The sequence below is a fragment of the Caretta caretta genome, chromosome 1 (genome assembly GCF_965140235.1).
Source record: "Caretta caretta isolate rCarCar2 chromosome 1, rCarCar1.hap1, whole genome shotgun sequence".
In the NCBI taxonomy this organism is placed as follows: Eukaryota; Metazoa; Chordata; order Testudines; family Cheloniidae; genus Caretta; species Caretta caretta.
In genome coordinates, this window is record NC_134206.1 from 5,769,645 (window position 1) to 5,784,982 (window position 15,338).

Genomic DNA, 15,338 nt, shown 5'->3' on the forward strand with positions numbered 1-15,338 from the left:
CAGCCCAAGCCCTGCTGCAGACTCTGCTCCTGGAATCTCGGCTTGTCATCACTAAGGCTCCGTTTTTGTCGTGGATGACATGGAAGTCACAGATTCCATAACTTTCTGTGACCTCTGTGACTTCTGAAGCAGCCCCATATGGCTGGCCCAGGAGCCACCTGAGCAGCTCGGGCAGCCCCCAGGTCTGTTGCACTAGCTGCTGCTGGGGCAGTCTCAGGCCCCCCTGTGCCCAAGCAGCAAGAGTTTGGGTGTAGGGGGGCTCAGGGATTGGGATGGATGCTGCTGCTTACCTGGGCCATCTCCTGTTCCTCAGCTCCCCTAGCTCCTCATGCTGCCTCTTCTGGCAGCCGGGCACCACCCTTTCAGCTGCCATTAGTTATCACTGGTCCTATGGTTCTGATTAGTCACATGGCTACCTCGTGGGCAGCCAAGGGGTAATGATGATGCTGTCACAGCTGTGATCTTGCTGAAATAAAAGAAAATAGAACAGTAATAATATAGGCCCAGATTTCTCCCTGGCAGCCCCTTTCCTGCATTACAAACCCAGAGTGCATGCCAGGGAAGGGAGATTCTCCAAGGCTATATACCATAAGGGGGGTTCCAAAGAGGATGGAGCTTGGCTGTTCTCCGTGGTGGCCGATGATAGAACAAGGAGCAATGGTCTCAAGTTGCAGTGGGGGAGGTCTAGGTTGTATATTTGGAAACACTACTTCACTAGGAGGGTGGTGAAGCAGTGGAATGGGTTACATAGGGATGTGGTGGAATCTCCTTATTCAGAGGTTTTTAAAGCCCGGTTGGGATGATTTAGTTGGTGTTGGTACTGCTTTGAAGCAGGGGGTTGGACTAGATGACCTCCTGAGGTCTATTCCAACCCTAATCTTCTATGATTCTATGATTATATATCATCTAGTCTCCTGTACATTTTCTTTTAGGAAGGAAAGTTCAAAACTCTGTGGATCTGCCCAGTACATTATGTCAGCTGTCAATAACACTAAACACAACTCTGCAGTGTTCCTTCTCAGCGGGATACCTGGGCAGGAAGCCATCCATCTCTGGATCTCTATCCCCTTCTGCTTAATGTGTGTTATTTCAATAGTCGGAAATTCAGTCATTGGCTTCTTTATAAAAACAGATCCATGTTAGCCATCCCAGACCCTGGCTTATCGATAGTCATCATAGCCACAATATAGGGGGACGGATAGCTCGGTGGTTTGAGCATTGTTCTACTAAACACAGGATTGTGAGTTCAATCCTTGAGGGGGGCCATTCAGGGATCTAGGGCAAAAGTTTTGGATTGGTCCTGCTTTGAGCAGGGGGTTGGACTAGATGACCTCATGAAGTCCCTTCCAACCCTGATAGTCTATGACACTGGGCTTATTCTGGTTCAACTCTAAGAAGATCAGCCTCAATACCTGATTTGCCCAGCTGTTCTTCATCCACTCACTTTCATTCATTGAATTCTCTGTCCTCCCGTCAATGGCCTTTGACCACTTTGTTGTGATCCATGAACCACTGAGATATGCTTCTAACTTAACCCTGCTGAGAATAGCCAAGATGGGACTGGTGTCTGTGCTAAGAGGGGTGGCCTTAATATTCCCACTCCCCTTTCTCCTGAAACGGTTCTGATACTGTTGAGCCAAGGCCAATGGCATTTTGGGATGTATAAGTAGGGGCATAGCAAGCAGATCGAGGGACATGATCGTTCCCCTCTATTCGACATTGGTGAGGCCTCATCTGGAGTACTGTGTCCAGTTTTGGGCCCCACACTTCAAGAAGGAGGTTGAAAAATTGGAAAACGTCCAGCGGAGGGCAACAAAAATGATTAGGGGTCTGGAACACATGACTTCTGAGGAGAGGCTGAGGGAACTGGGATTGTTTAGTCTGTGGAAGAGAAGAATGAGGGGGGATTTGATAGCTGCTTTCAACTACCTGAAAGGGGGTTCCAAAGAGGATGGCTCTAGACTGTTCTCAATGGTAGCAGATGACAGAACGAGGAGTAATGGCCTCAAGTTGAAGTGGGGGAGGTTTAGGTTGGATATTAGGAAAAATGTTTTCACTAAGAGGGTGGTGAAACACTGGAATGTGTTACCTAGGGAAGTGGTGGAATCTCCTTCCTTAGAAGTTTTTAAGGTCAGGTTTGACAAAGCCCTGTCTGGGATGATTTCATTGGGGATTGGTCCTGCTTTGAGCAGGGGTTGGACTAGATGACCTCCTGAGGTACCTTCCAAGCCTGATAGTCTATGATTCCTATTGCCTGCAGCAAGAGGCCATGAAGATGGCTTGTTCAGACATCACAATCAACAGAATCTATGGCTTGTTCAGAATAGTCTCCATGGTGGGGTTGGACTCGCTGCTGATCCTCCTCTCTTACGTGATGATCCTCAAAAGAGTGCTGAGCATTGCGTCTCACGTGTAGTGTGTCAGAGCCCTGAACACCTGTGTCTACCACCTCTGCACTGTCCTGCTCTTCTACGCACCAGAGATTGGTTTGTCTGTGATAGGCAGATTCAGGAATAGCTCTCCTCCCTTACTTCAGATTCTCCTGGGCTATGTCTGCCTGCTCATCCCTCCCCAATCATGTACAGTGTGAAACGCTAACACTTTTGCGCGAGGATAATCAGGGTGTTCATCAAGTGAAGGGTAACTACATCACCCGGCTCTAGAACTGTTGACACGGGAGATGAAACCACAGGCCACCTATTCCATCCCAGATGCTTATATCTGAGAAGACATGAGCTACTGATTTCCATTCTGTAGAGAGAGGTTCAGAAGGGTTCTAAAGCCTGGAGCAATGGGAAAGGGGCTGGTGAGTGAGGACAGTGCATTGGGGGAAGGAGACCAAGGCAGGCAGCATTTACAGATTGACTGTGTTCATGGAGAGCCAGGAGACCAGTGGGATTCTGGCCCATAATGATCTGTATTGGTGGCTGCTCCCTGTGCTCTTGGAAGCCGTTACCACTGGGCAGAGGTCAGCCCAGCCCCAAGGATGCTCCAAACTCTTCTGTGGCAGGGGGAGAACAGACCAGAGAATGAAACTACTGCAACACAGCACACGGTGAGGGGGAGCTATGCTGCCACTGCAGTGAATCCAGCCAGGCCTGTCACTTCTCAGATGACTGGAAGGCTGGTCCTGTGGACTGGGCACTGCTCTGCGACCCAAGAGAGCTGGGTGTGATTCCATTGCTGTGTGAAACCATGGGCAAGCCATTGGCTGTCTCTGAGCCTCTGCACGGGTGTATAATCGCCCTGCCCTGCCTCACAGAGGTGGCAAAAGAATAAATACAATGGCCATGGGGGCCTCATCTTGACCATCTGTCTGGGAGAAAGCAGTCTGAGGGCAAAGGTCAGCTTCACACCTTGATCCTGTAACACAGAAATAGCTGAGCACTACAGTGAGTGAGCCCAGGCTCACACAGGTTTCAGCAAAGGCTGCTTCCACAAGAAAGGGGCAAACAGATGGGAAGATGGTCTCAGAGACACAGGGAAACTAGGCTGCGTCCCAAGAGGTCCTTGGCCTCCCAAAAGAAGGTAAGTTGGTCCAGTTCTGTTTCTCTATCTTCAGAGCAAAGCCTGTCGAACTTAGCTTGTAGTGATACTTGCAATAGATTAGTATAGACGTGTGAGAGCTGCCTTTTTTTAAGCATTTAGCAGAGTTGGGGGTTTTGTTCCCAGCTCAAAGAGAGGGACAATTGTGAGATTCCCCCCCAAGACAGGAAAGGACCTGGTTTATAGTGTAAAGAGATCATATATCCCAGTTTTACTTGATGGCTAGAAGTGAGCTTTTGTTACTGCACAGCATGCAGAAGAATCAGAGAGGGCAGTGCAGAACGGGGAAGAAAATTGGTAGCATGTGACGTCCAGAAGAAAGAGGAGAACCCATGTACCCCCATTGCAGATAGAGGCAAGACACCGTTTTCAGGGTCTTTGCACAGGTACTACATTGGAGAGTGGTTTGGAAGAGTCATTGGAAGGAAGAGAACAAAAGGAGACCCCATCAACCAGAAGGCATGGGTTATATTGTCCTAGGGATGGGGGTTCCATGACCACCACTCCCAAGAGGAGGAGACGGGTGGTGGTGGTCGGGGACTCCCTTCTAGGGAGGACGTAGTCACCCATCTGCCATCCAGACCAGGAAACAATAGTAGTGTGATGCTTTCCTGGACGTTGTTACGAATTACACCTGGTAGGACACGCACACAACTGCTGCGAATTATACCTGGTAGGACACCCACACAAATGCTACGAATTACACCTGGTAGGACACGCACACAAATGCTGTGAATTATACCTGATAGGACACGCACAGTTCGAATCTAGGCTGAGGCACATAAACAAAGTCCACAACTGCAGAGTTCCCAAAAGACACTAAGTTTATTACGGTCGAGCGTGGTGCCCCCCTGCTAGCCAGGAGGGGACCCTGAATACAGATTATACAAAGGTTATATACTTTTTAGCAAAGCATGTTGCTCTTGTGCATCGGAAACCTTAGTCAATAAACAAACCCTTGTCTTATCTACCACCGATTCCTGCTTGGTGCATTCTTCGTGCTATACCAGTATGTTAATTACACAGCATGGTCCTAAAGCCATGCATCAGTAACCTTTATTATCAGGATGGGAGGCCTCACATCAAGGCCAAGAGACAAGGAATTAGAGACTGACAAAAACCAGATACTGGGAGTCAAGGCAGGCTGGAGACAAGGAGGAGGATTTTCACAGGGATTCAGTATCTAAGGATCACTCCTCCTGGTGTATGATGCGCTGGCATTTAAACAATGGTGAGCCCCAAACCAAAATGGAGTCACATGTGCTAACTTTTCCTTAACAACGTAGAATTCAGGATGTGATGGAGTGTCTGCCAAGACTGATCAAGCCCTCAGATTGCTACCCCTTCCTACTTCTCCACATGGGCACCAATGATACTGTCAAGAATGACCTTGAGCAGGTCACTGCAGACTATATGGCTCTAGGAAGAAGGATAAAGGAGTTTGTGATGCAAAGTGGTGTTTTCATCCATCCTCCCTATTGAAGGAAAAGGGCAGGTAGGGACTAATGAACTGTAGAAATAAATGTGTGGTCACACATGTGGTGTCAGAGAGAGGGCTTTGGATCCTTCGACCATGGGATGTTGTTCCAGGAAGAAGCATTGCCAGGAAGAGATGGGATCCACCTACCAGAGAGAGGGAAGGCTGGCTAACATAGTGAGGACAGCTTTAAATTAGGTTCACATTAGGATGGAGACCTAAGCCCTGAGGTAAGTGGGGAAGTGGGTTGTATTTTAAAGCGTTAATGAGGGCATACAAATAAACCGTCCTGATGTGCAGAAAGAATAGCAAAGATGGCAGGCGACCAGCTTGGCTTAACAGCTCAATCTTTGGTGAGCTTAAACACAAAAAGGAAGCTTACAAGAAGTGGAAATTTGGACAGATGAATAAGGAGGAGTATAAAAATATTGCTCGAGCATGCAGGCGTGTAATCAGGAAGGCCAAAGCACAATTGGAGTTGCAGCTAGCAAGGGATGTGAAGGATAGTAAGAAGGTCTCTACATGTATGTTAGCAACAAAAAGAAGATCAGGGAAAGTGTGGGACCCTTACTGAATGGGGGAGGCAAGCTAGTGACAAATGATGTGGAAAAAGCTAAAGTACTTAATGCTTTTTTTGCCTTCGTCTTCACAGACAAGGTCAGCTCCCAGACTGCTGCACTGGGCAGCAGAGTATGTGGAGGAGGTGAGCAGCCCTCACTGGTGAAAGAACAGGTTAAGGACTATTTAGAAAAGCTGGACATGCAGAAGTCCATGGGGCTGGATCTAATGCATCCGAGGGTGCTGAGACAGTTGGCTGATGTGATTGCAGAGCCATCGGCCATTATTAAGACATTTATGTCAGGGAGGTGCTAGAAGTCACGGAATCCATGACTTTCAGAGATCTCCATGACATTCTTCGCTTCAACCCCAGGGGCCAAGGCACTAGAGCTGGCAACCAGCAGGGCCCCAAGACGGCTCCAGCGACAGGCAAGGGCCTCCTCATGAGGCCCCCTGCAAGGTTACACCAACAGGTGACAGCCTCCTGAGAAGGCTCTCCTCAGGGTTCCAGTGATGGGTGACAGCCTCGTGCAGGGATGGGGGGGGGGTATTTAACCATTGGAACAATTTACCAAGGGCCATGGCAGATTCTCCATCACTGACAATTGTCAAATCAAGGCAGGAGGTTGTTGTAACAGCTCTGCCCTAGGATTTATTGTGGGGGAGGTCTCTGGCCTGTGCTCTATAGGTCGCCAGACTTGGAGATCCCAGTGGTGCCTTCTAGCCTTTGGATCTGCCCAGTGGTGTTAGTAGCACTGTCCTATCGCACGGGGTGTTGTGCTGATAAATATGTTAGAGATTGTGAGGCGCTTGGAAGCTACAATAATTGGGGACAGAGCTAAGTGCCTTAGAGGGATTTCAGCTCTGTGTGCCTCATACGGGCGATTTGGGGCATTGAGTGGAGAACCTGAACCCTTCCCAACACCCCTAGGTGATGAGGCCTGTCATCAGCACAGCCCCTTTGATGAGGGAGTTCTGTGCCCCTCATGAAGCTCAGCAGTAAGAGGGGGAATCAGGACGTGTTTTCAGAGAGTGAAGGATCTGGAGAGTGTTGCCTGGCTGAACAGAGCCCTTCTGGGCTGCCCCTCGATCTGATCCTGACCCCCACCTGCTCCATGATCAATGAGAGCCGCTCTAGGGCTAGAGGTAGACCTCACACCCTGCATCCAAATTTCCAAGATCATCAAGTTTGGGAGTACCTAGATTGGGGGAGGCGTTGTGTGGGTCCAATAGAGAGCTAGCAGCAGGATTGTGGAGCTTGGCTTGGGTCACTCCCAGGTCCATTAAGAATGTGAATGACCTTGCTTACCGAGTGTGTGCATGTCTCATGCCTGACTAGGGGAGGAGACCCTCTGAGCTGTGCCTCAGGAACCCAATCACTCTGCGAGCCCGTCACTGTTATGTCCGGCTGTCTGTGGCATAACCCTGTTCCTTACAACAGGAGGCTCTGCAGCCAAGTGCAGAAGGAAACAATGTGTCTGCAACTGATGATCTGTGTGACCACTAACTAACCCTCAGTGACTGTGTTTGTGGGTGATCCGCATGAGATCCTGCCAGCTGCACCAGCTCTTGCAATTTCACTTGCACTATAAAGTCTTGCGCTATTTCCTGTCTTTCTTAAAGCCCCATCGTCTCGAATCAAGACACTGCGCGGGAATCTCACCTTTCAGTATTGACAGGCCCGGCTGGATTATCTGCTGTGCCAGCAGAGCTCCCTCTGTGCTGCAGAGAGCAGGGATGGCCAGGAGCCAGTTACAGGGGTTTGAGTCTCTGGCTTGTTCTCCCTCTGCCTCAGTGGAGTTTAGAGCAGCCTGGGGGCTAAGCTGACTTCCGCCCGTTGGTAACGGCTTCCAGGAGCACAGATCACTCCGGCCAAGTCTGAATTCCCTGCGGTGCTGCTCTGTGCCTACCTGAAACTCATGGGTGGCACCAGCCTCTTCTCAGTGGGGAGGGGGATGAGGAGGTTCTTAGCCCCCCTCACCACAAGGCCCTGCTCCTGCTCCTCTTTCCCCCGCTGGCAGCTGGAGGGTCCGGGGTTCCCCACAGTGGCCCTTTCTACCTGGGCAGCTCTTACCACGGCTTGGCTCTGGCTTCCGGCCTGTCTAGTGGATGGGATTTGGGGGGAAGAAGAGGGGGAAGGGCGTGGTCACAGAGTGGATGGGGCTCTTGCCTGTGTCCCACTTTTACCTTTAGAAAAGGGGGCCATCCTACACTGAATGGGCTGGGCTGGGATAGGAGCGAGCTGTACCTCTGATGGGGAGCTGAGGCCTGTTTCCACTCCTTTGCATTGCTGGGTCAGCACCAACGGAGGGGACAGGGTGGGAATATGGGCCAGAGTCTCTTGCCAGGACTTGTGTGTCAGACCCTCTCCCACAGACACAGCTGTGGTCCACATCTGGGGCATTACGGTTAGATGGGGGTGCACTCTGTAGGAGTGCGGCATGCAGAGCCATAAACGGGCATGGAGGGGGTGGGCTGTCTGAATGGCTTCTCCTGGGGTTCCTGTGTTAATCATGTCTCTGACATGACTCAGTCATAAGCACTTGCCTGAGAACAGAAGGGAAGGTTGAGTGACCATGCCCCTTGAATAGCCCCTGAACACAGCTGGTGCAGCGGCCATGGATTAAGGCCAATGGCATTTTGGGATGTATATGTAGGGGCATTGCCAGCAGAGTGAGGGATGTGATCGTTCCCCTCCATTCGACATTGGTGAGGCCTCATCTGGAGTACTGTGTCCAGTTTTGGGCACAAGAAGGATGTGGAAAAATTGGAAAGAGTCCAGCGGAGGTCAACAAAAATGATTATGGGACTGGAACACATGACTTATGAGGAGAGGCTGAGGGAACTGGGATTGTTTAGTCTGTGGAAGAGAAGAATGAGGGGGGATTTGATAGCTGCTTTCAACTACCTGAAAGAGGGTTCCAAAGAGGATGGCTCTAGACTGTTCTCAGTGGTAGCAGATGACAGAACAAGGAGTAATGGTCTCAAGTTGCAGTGGGGGAGGTTTAGGTTGGATATTAGGAAAAACTTTTTCACTAGGAGGGTGGTGAAACACTGGAATGCATTACCTTGGGAGGTGGTGGAATCTCCTTCCTTGGAAGTTTTTAAGGTCAGGCTTGACATAGCCCTGGCTGGGATGATTTAGTGGGGGATTGGTCCTGCTTTGAGCAGGGGGCTGGACTAGATGACCTCCTGAGGTCCCTTCCAACCCTGATATTCTATGATTCTATGATCAGGCAGCTCCCAGCGCACTCAGGAAGGACAAGGACTGTGACAAAAGAACAGCTCTGCACCTTTTTTCATGGCCCATGGATGTTTAACCAGAGACGGGTCAGTGACAGGCCAGGTGTAATGGGAAACAGCATCCACATCCCTTCTCTTTATTGACTGTATCGAGAGGAATTCTGCTGTCGGAGCAGCCATCGATACGGCTCTTTATGGGCCAACATCCCACCAGTCCCCTGGCTGTCCACGAACACAGTCACTTTTTAAATGCTGCTGCCTGCCTTGGTCTCCTTCCCCTAGTGTGCTGTCCTCCCGCACCAGCCCCTCTCCCATTGCTCCAGGTATTAGACCCTGTCTGAACCTCTCTCTACAGAGTGGAGATCAGTAGTTCATGTCGTCTTGGATGTAAGGCTTCAGGCTGGAATAGGCGATCCGTGTTTATCATCTCCCTTATCAGCATCGCTGCAGCTGGTTCATGAACTGACCCTTCACTTGATGAATGCCCTGATTATCCCCGCACGCAAGTGTCTACTTTTCACGCTGTACACAATTGGATTAATCAGGGGTGGGACGAGCAGGGAGATATAGCCCAGGACCGTTTTAAGCAAGGGAGATGAGCCCTTTCCAAATCTGTGTATCACAGCAAGGCCGATCTCTGCTGAATAGAACATCAGGACAGCGCAGAGGTGGGACACACAGGTGTTCAGGGTCCTGAGGCACTCTGCATTGGACGTGATGCTCAGCACTGTTTTGAGGATCATCACATAAGAAAGGAAGATGAGCAGCGAGTCCAACCCCACTGTTAAGAGTGTAACAAACAAGCCATAGATGTTATTCACTGTGATATCTGAACAAGCCGCCTTCATGACCTCTTGATGCAGGCAGTAGGAATGGGAGAGGACATTGGCTCGACAGTATCGGAACCTTTTCAGTAGAAATGGGAGTGGGAATATTACAGCCACACTTCTTAGCACAAACACCAGTCCCATATTGTCTATTGTCTGCAGAGTTAAGATGGAGGCATGTCTCAGTGGGTTACAGATCGCGACGAAGCGGTCAAAGGCCATCAGCAAGAGCATGGAGGATTCAATTAATTGAAGCAAGTGGATGAAGAACAGTTGGGCAAAACAGGCTTTGAAGCTGATCTCCCTCGAGTTAAACAAGTATATGCCCAGTATTGTCGGCAAGGTGGATATCGATAAGCCAAGGTCTGTGACGGCCAACATGGAAAGGAAAATGTACATGGGCTCATGGAGGCTTGGATCTGTTTTTATAATGAACAGGATGACTGAATTTCCTACTATGGAAATAACATACATTAAGCATAAGGGGATAGAGATCCAGAGATGGACGTCTTCCTGCCCAGGTATCCCGGTGAGAAGGAACACAGCAGGTGTGAATTTGGTGTCATTGACAGCTGACATACTATACTGTGCAGGTCCAAGAAATTTTTAACTTTACTTCCTGAGAAGAAAAAAGAACAGGAGACTAGATGATATTTAACAAGACATCTTTCTGCTCTCAGTGCAAGTCTAGAGACTCCCAGGAGCTCAAGGCAGATCAGTAAAAAATATCGTCTTGGATTTACAGCACCAAGAGAAAGACAGGCACTGCCAGACTGAATCAGACCTGTAATCCATATAGCCCACTATCCAGTGGCCAGTACCAGATCCTGCAGAGGAAGGTGGAAGAAGCTACCCAATAGGCAGCTATGTGATAACCTGCTCCCAGGGAAAATTCCCCTCCCCCTGCCCCGACACCCAATAGTTAGACATATATTGTGCTGTAAATCAGGAAGATTATGAGCCCTTCCAAGACTTTTTAAAAAAAAATCTTCACTGCTGTAATTAAATATTCTGGTAACCCATATATGCATCCAGTCCCGCTTTGAATCCTGCTAAGCTCTTGTCCCCATTGACACCTTGTGGCTTTAAATTCCGCAGCCTACTTGAGCGCTGTTTGATTTTAAAGTTGTGACCTTCACAGAGACACCCTTTCTGGCCCTCCACTTCTGAAGTGTGGCCCATTTTATCTTGACATGTGTGTAAACATATGGCGAGAGCATGGTGAAAGCTGTCATTATATTTATCTGTCCTGCACTGAAGCTATTTATAAACATATACAATGCCTCATTTTAAATATATATAATTTTCTCCACTCCTGAGAGTTTAAATTATGCCACTGCCTCTTTGCAGTACCTGGGATAATATTTTAGGGCCAGGTTCTTAATTCAGTGACACTGGCATCAAAAGTATTGCTCCAGATTTACATGTGTAACGTCAATCAGAACCGAGCTCTATTAAATTTCCCTTACCAAATGCTCCCAGTTATACGCTCTGACCCAAAAAAAACTCTTCCAAGAGAAGCTGAAGTGCTTTGAATGGCCAGTGTTGACTGAGTCCAGAGAGTTCAACCATCCCACAGGCTTCTCTTCATCCTCACAGAACCTGCATCCTCTCACCATGCAGTGGTCTGTAGATATCTCAAAAGTTACAAGCTAAAACAGAGTTACTTCAGCTGGGAAGGGGAGGGGTTGCCATCACAAATGGGTATTCAAATGGGTGAATACTGCAAACACCGGTGTTGCACTAATATACAGTTAAGTGTGCAAGTTCCTTCAGCCATGCTCATGTAAGAGGTGACAGGCATAAATGACTTACAACCACGGTAACACTCCCCTTTCCTGCACCTCAGCTCTACTCTTTGCTGAAACATTGGCCAGTGGTTCTGGTCTCTCAGGACTATTGGAAAGTCTTGCACAAATATTGCAGAGTTATTGTGTACATGACCCTTAATGAAACTGTTAGAAAATAGCACAAACCCATTGCAAACAGTATGTAGAGTATTTCTGAAATAATTTCTCAAGCAAAAGTCATTAAGCAGTAAAGTTACCACTGCTCCTTCCTGTAGATATTCCAACAACTCTGCTGCTAGCTTTTGATATACATGCATGTCATGAAAGTTTGGTCTGTAATATATAAATTACCATGAAAAGTTTTGGCATAGCTTTTACAAATCTATTCTCTAGTATACACATGTCAACCCATTCTTTCTCCTCTGATCTTCTTTCAGAGATTTCTCAGGTTAGAGTGGGTAGCACCTCTCATCTGGATTTCTTCAGAACCTAAAAAGATCTCAGTGTCTCAGTCCTCAGTCAATCGTTTGTCAGCAAACAAAAGTCTAGCATGCAAAAGGTGTCCAGTTCTCCTCAGGTTCTGTTCTGTAGGATGGTAGTCTATATCCAGAATAGTAACAAGCATTGGTGTCAGTATATAAAATATTCATTCCCTGAGCTCTCACTCTCTAGTGCATAGTAACCCCAGCACCTGTTATTCAGGCACCATGAGGGTTTGCAGGAAATGGATTTCAAAGTCAAATGCATGAGTATTCATGGAAATGGAACTTCATTTCACATGTGAAAGTAGTCTATTGCTCTCTCCCTCTCTCTCTCTCTCTCTCTGCCTGCCTATGTCCTGTATTCGTAAAGTATGTAGCACCTGGGAGTGGCATTGGGTCAGACATGGAGCAGAGCTGCCATAATTAATGTGTATGTTAAACCCTGTTCTTGGGATGTTTCTTGTATAGCTATATTGGTTAACTATTGGGATGTTTATGCTATGGCTATATTGGTTTAACCCAGTCTGGTTCTTCTTAGTTTAATCATAGGCTGCTTGAAAACAAGCAGGAAGAGAAGCAACAGCTCAAGAAAAGCCACCGCTCAGTCAGCACTTCAGGAAGGTTTAGAGAAAATACCGGAGCTACAAGCTGGGAAGAACCTATTTCTGGGCTCCAGCCACGTTATGCAACTTGTTTTTTCAGGGCTGGGAGTCTGTCCAGAGGTGGAGCAACTATTGCTGAGAAGCTCTTTTGATTGACAGACACAGACACCTCTGGGGAAGTCTGTCGGCCTTGGGCCTGCCTGGGTCCTCATCAGAGTGGGAGGGCTTGGGGTCAGAGATGTGCACAGACGTTGGCTGAAAACGCTCTTATTCTCTCATGTTAGTCTTTTTTCCTGCTGTTCAGATTAAACAGTATTTTGGTTCAAGAAGTCTGACTGGTCACTCGTCTCACCACTGCTCACAGACTCCCAGAGACAAGGAGCACACGTGTCAAAACCTCTCAGACCTGCAGTACTAACAGCTGACACTGCTGTAGCAAAGGGTGGGAGGATGGGAGGCTCCTGGGATTCCACCCCATGAGAGGGCAGGGTACAGGACCTGACATCTGAAATTCGGAGACCAGAGAGGAGGCAGAGATGCGGGTAGCCCTGTAACTCTGAGGGGGTCTCTACACGGAAGAAATTCTGGATCCTACAGCCAGTCAGGAAACAGAAATATGCCCTATCATACCTATTACCACAGAGCAACATAGCTATGAATTCCTGCCTTCACAATCATGTCAGAGAACAAAACCTGTGAAAATTTATTTGATGATTAAATTTCCAGCAGCAAATAAACCTGAGGCGATTTGGGACCTAGTCGCTGATATTCTGTGGGGTCTCCTATCGCTCAGCCTCTGGCAGGATTGGGCCCAGAGCAGACTGCATCTCTAGAAATGGGAGCCCTTGAGAAATCCTGACTTGGGGCATCGGGGTTTTAGCACTCTGGCCTTGCTTTGAATCTCAGATTTCTGTGTAGCTTGAAAAATCGACCATTGACCCTGGGCAGATGTAGAGGAGTTTCCCAAGCTACCTAGCACTGCCTGCCCTCCAGCCCCATCACTGAGTGACCCTGAGATCCTCTGCCACTGCACAGAACATCTGCAACTGGAAACAGCTTCCAGCCTTTCCCCTTCACTTCACATTTTAAAGACAGTGAAACTTGCCAACGTACCCAATTCCTGCTAGGCGTGGAGATGCTGACACCAGAGGCAGCTTCACCAGAGGTCTTCACCCTAAAGGACAAGGAGTCACTGGAGAGGTTGCAGGGGCAGCAGACAGTATCTGTTGAGATAGGGAGGCAAGTGTCTTTATGAAGCATGTTTACACATTTCCTTGGGGGTCACTTGGCCATCAGGGAACCTCAGCTGCTTGGCTTCGTTTGCACCAGTTTTAACCCCATCATTTCCAATGCAAATTTTGGGAGGCCAATTAACAGGGTACGTGTGGTCATCCTACCCAAGTGGATGGCAGTGCAAACCCTGCTGAAGGCTCTAGTCCTGGAATCCGGGCTAGTTATCACTGTTCCTGTGGTTCTGATTAGTCACATGGCTACCTCGAGGGCCGCCGAGTGCTAACGGTCACTATGTCACAGCTGTGATCTTGCTGAAATAAAATAGAATAGTAATCGTAATTATTAATAATAATAGTAATAATAATAATTAATAATAATATGGGACCAGATATTTCTCGGCAGCCTCTTTTCTGCATTACAAACCCAGAGTGCAGCCAGGGAAGGGAGATTCCACAAGGCTCCGTAGAAGGAAATTTCTCTGAGATCATTCCAGGAGGGGAGGTCCCTTCCCTTCTCCCTGAGAAATGAAAAGGGGGACTCAGGATCCAGGGATCCTCAAAGTTATGCACAGATCTCAGTGATCCACTGGTAGCTAGGCCCCACTCCCATAATCTCTGGGCCTCCACACATGCTCTAGGACCCTCTCCAGCTCCCGGCTAGCACAGGTTCATCAGAGATGTGCTACGTGGGCCTGTCACAGTAGCCACTGCCCACGGGATCTGGTGAAGGGATGTTTTACAAGGTGGAGGGGGCTGTACAGAGATGGGGAGGCTGGTTAGAGGATCTGATGTGCACAATATCTTAGTGGGAGGTTTCTACCTTCCCATATTCAGAGTGAAGCCATAAACTCAGTTGGTGCAACCTTCATTTATGTTGCAAGGGAGAGGAAGATGAAAAGCCTCCAATTTCTCTTGGGGATCCAAAATGTCAGCTCTGTAAACAAACACTCTTTGCCTATCTATCCAACACTGGGGTAGATTGCACCCTCAGCAAGTTTGCAGATGACATTAAGCTGTGGGGAGAGGTAGATATGCTGGAGGGTAAGGATAGGGTCCAGAGTGACCTAGACAAATTTGGAGGATTGGGCCAAAAGAAATCTGATGAGGTTCAACTGGGACAAGTGCAGAGTCCTGCACTTAGGACAGAAGAATCCCATGCACTGCTACACACTAGGGACCAACTAGCTAAGCGACAGTTCTGCAGAAATAACCTGGGTCTTACAGTGGACCAGAAGCTGGATATGAGTCAGCAGTCTGGCCTTCTTGACAAGAAGGTTAACGGTATATTGGGCTCCATTAGTAGGAGCATTGCCAGCAGATCAAGGGAAGTGATTATTCCCCTCTATTCATCACTGGTGAGGCCACATCTGGAGTATTGCATCCAGTTTTGGGCCCCACACTACAGAAAGGACATGGACAAATTGGAGAGAGTCTAGCACAGGGCAAAGAAAATGATTAGGGGGCTGGGGCACATGACTTATGAGGAGAGGCTGAGGGAACTGGGGTTGTTTAGTCTGCAGAAGAAAAGAGTGAGGGGGGGATTTGATAGCAGCCTTCAACTACCTGAAGGGGGGTTCCAAA

The 15,338-nt window shown here is 48.4% G+C and overlaps 1 protein-coding gene across 1 annotated transcript; it reads right to left on the reverse strand.

Moving 5' to 3' along the window:
• Positions 1 to 9,294: 9,294 nt before the first annotated feature.
• Positions 9,295 to 10,230, reverse strand: LOC125633166 (olfactory receptor 51G2-like). The gene has a single exon (XM_048842196.2). The coding sequence runs from the start codon at positions 10,228 to 10,230 to the stop codon at positions 9,295 to 9,297; it is 936 nt and encodes a 311-aa protein (XP_048698153.1).
• Between the last annotated feature and the right edge of the window lie 5,108 nt (positions 10,231 to 15,338).

Coding starts and splice junctions, on each gene's coding strand:
- LOC125633166 (XM_048842196.2), bottom strand. CDS start 10,230: ATGTCAGCTGTCAATGACACCAAATTCACACCTGCTGTGTTCCTTCTC.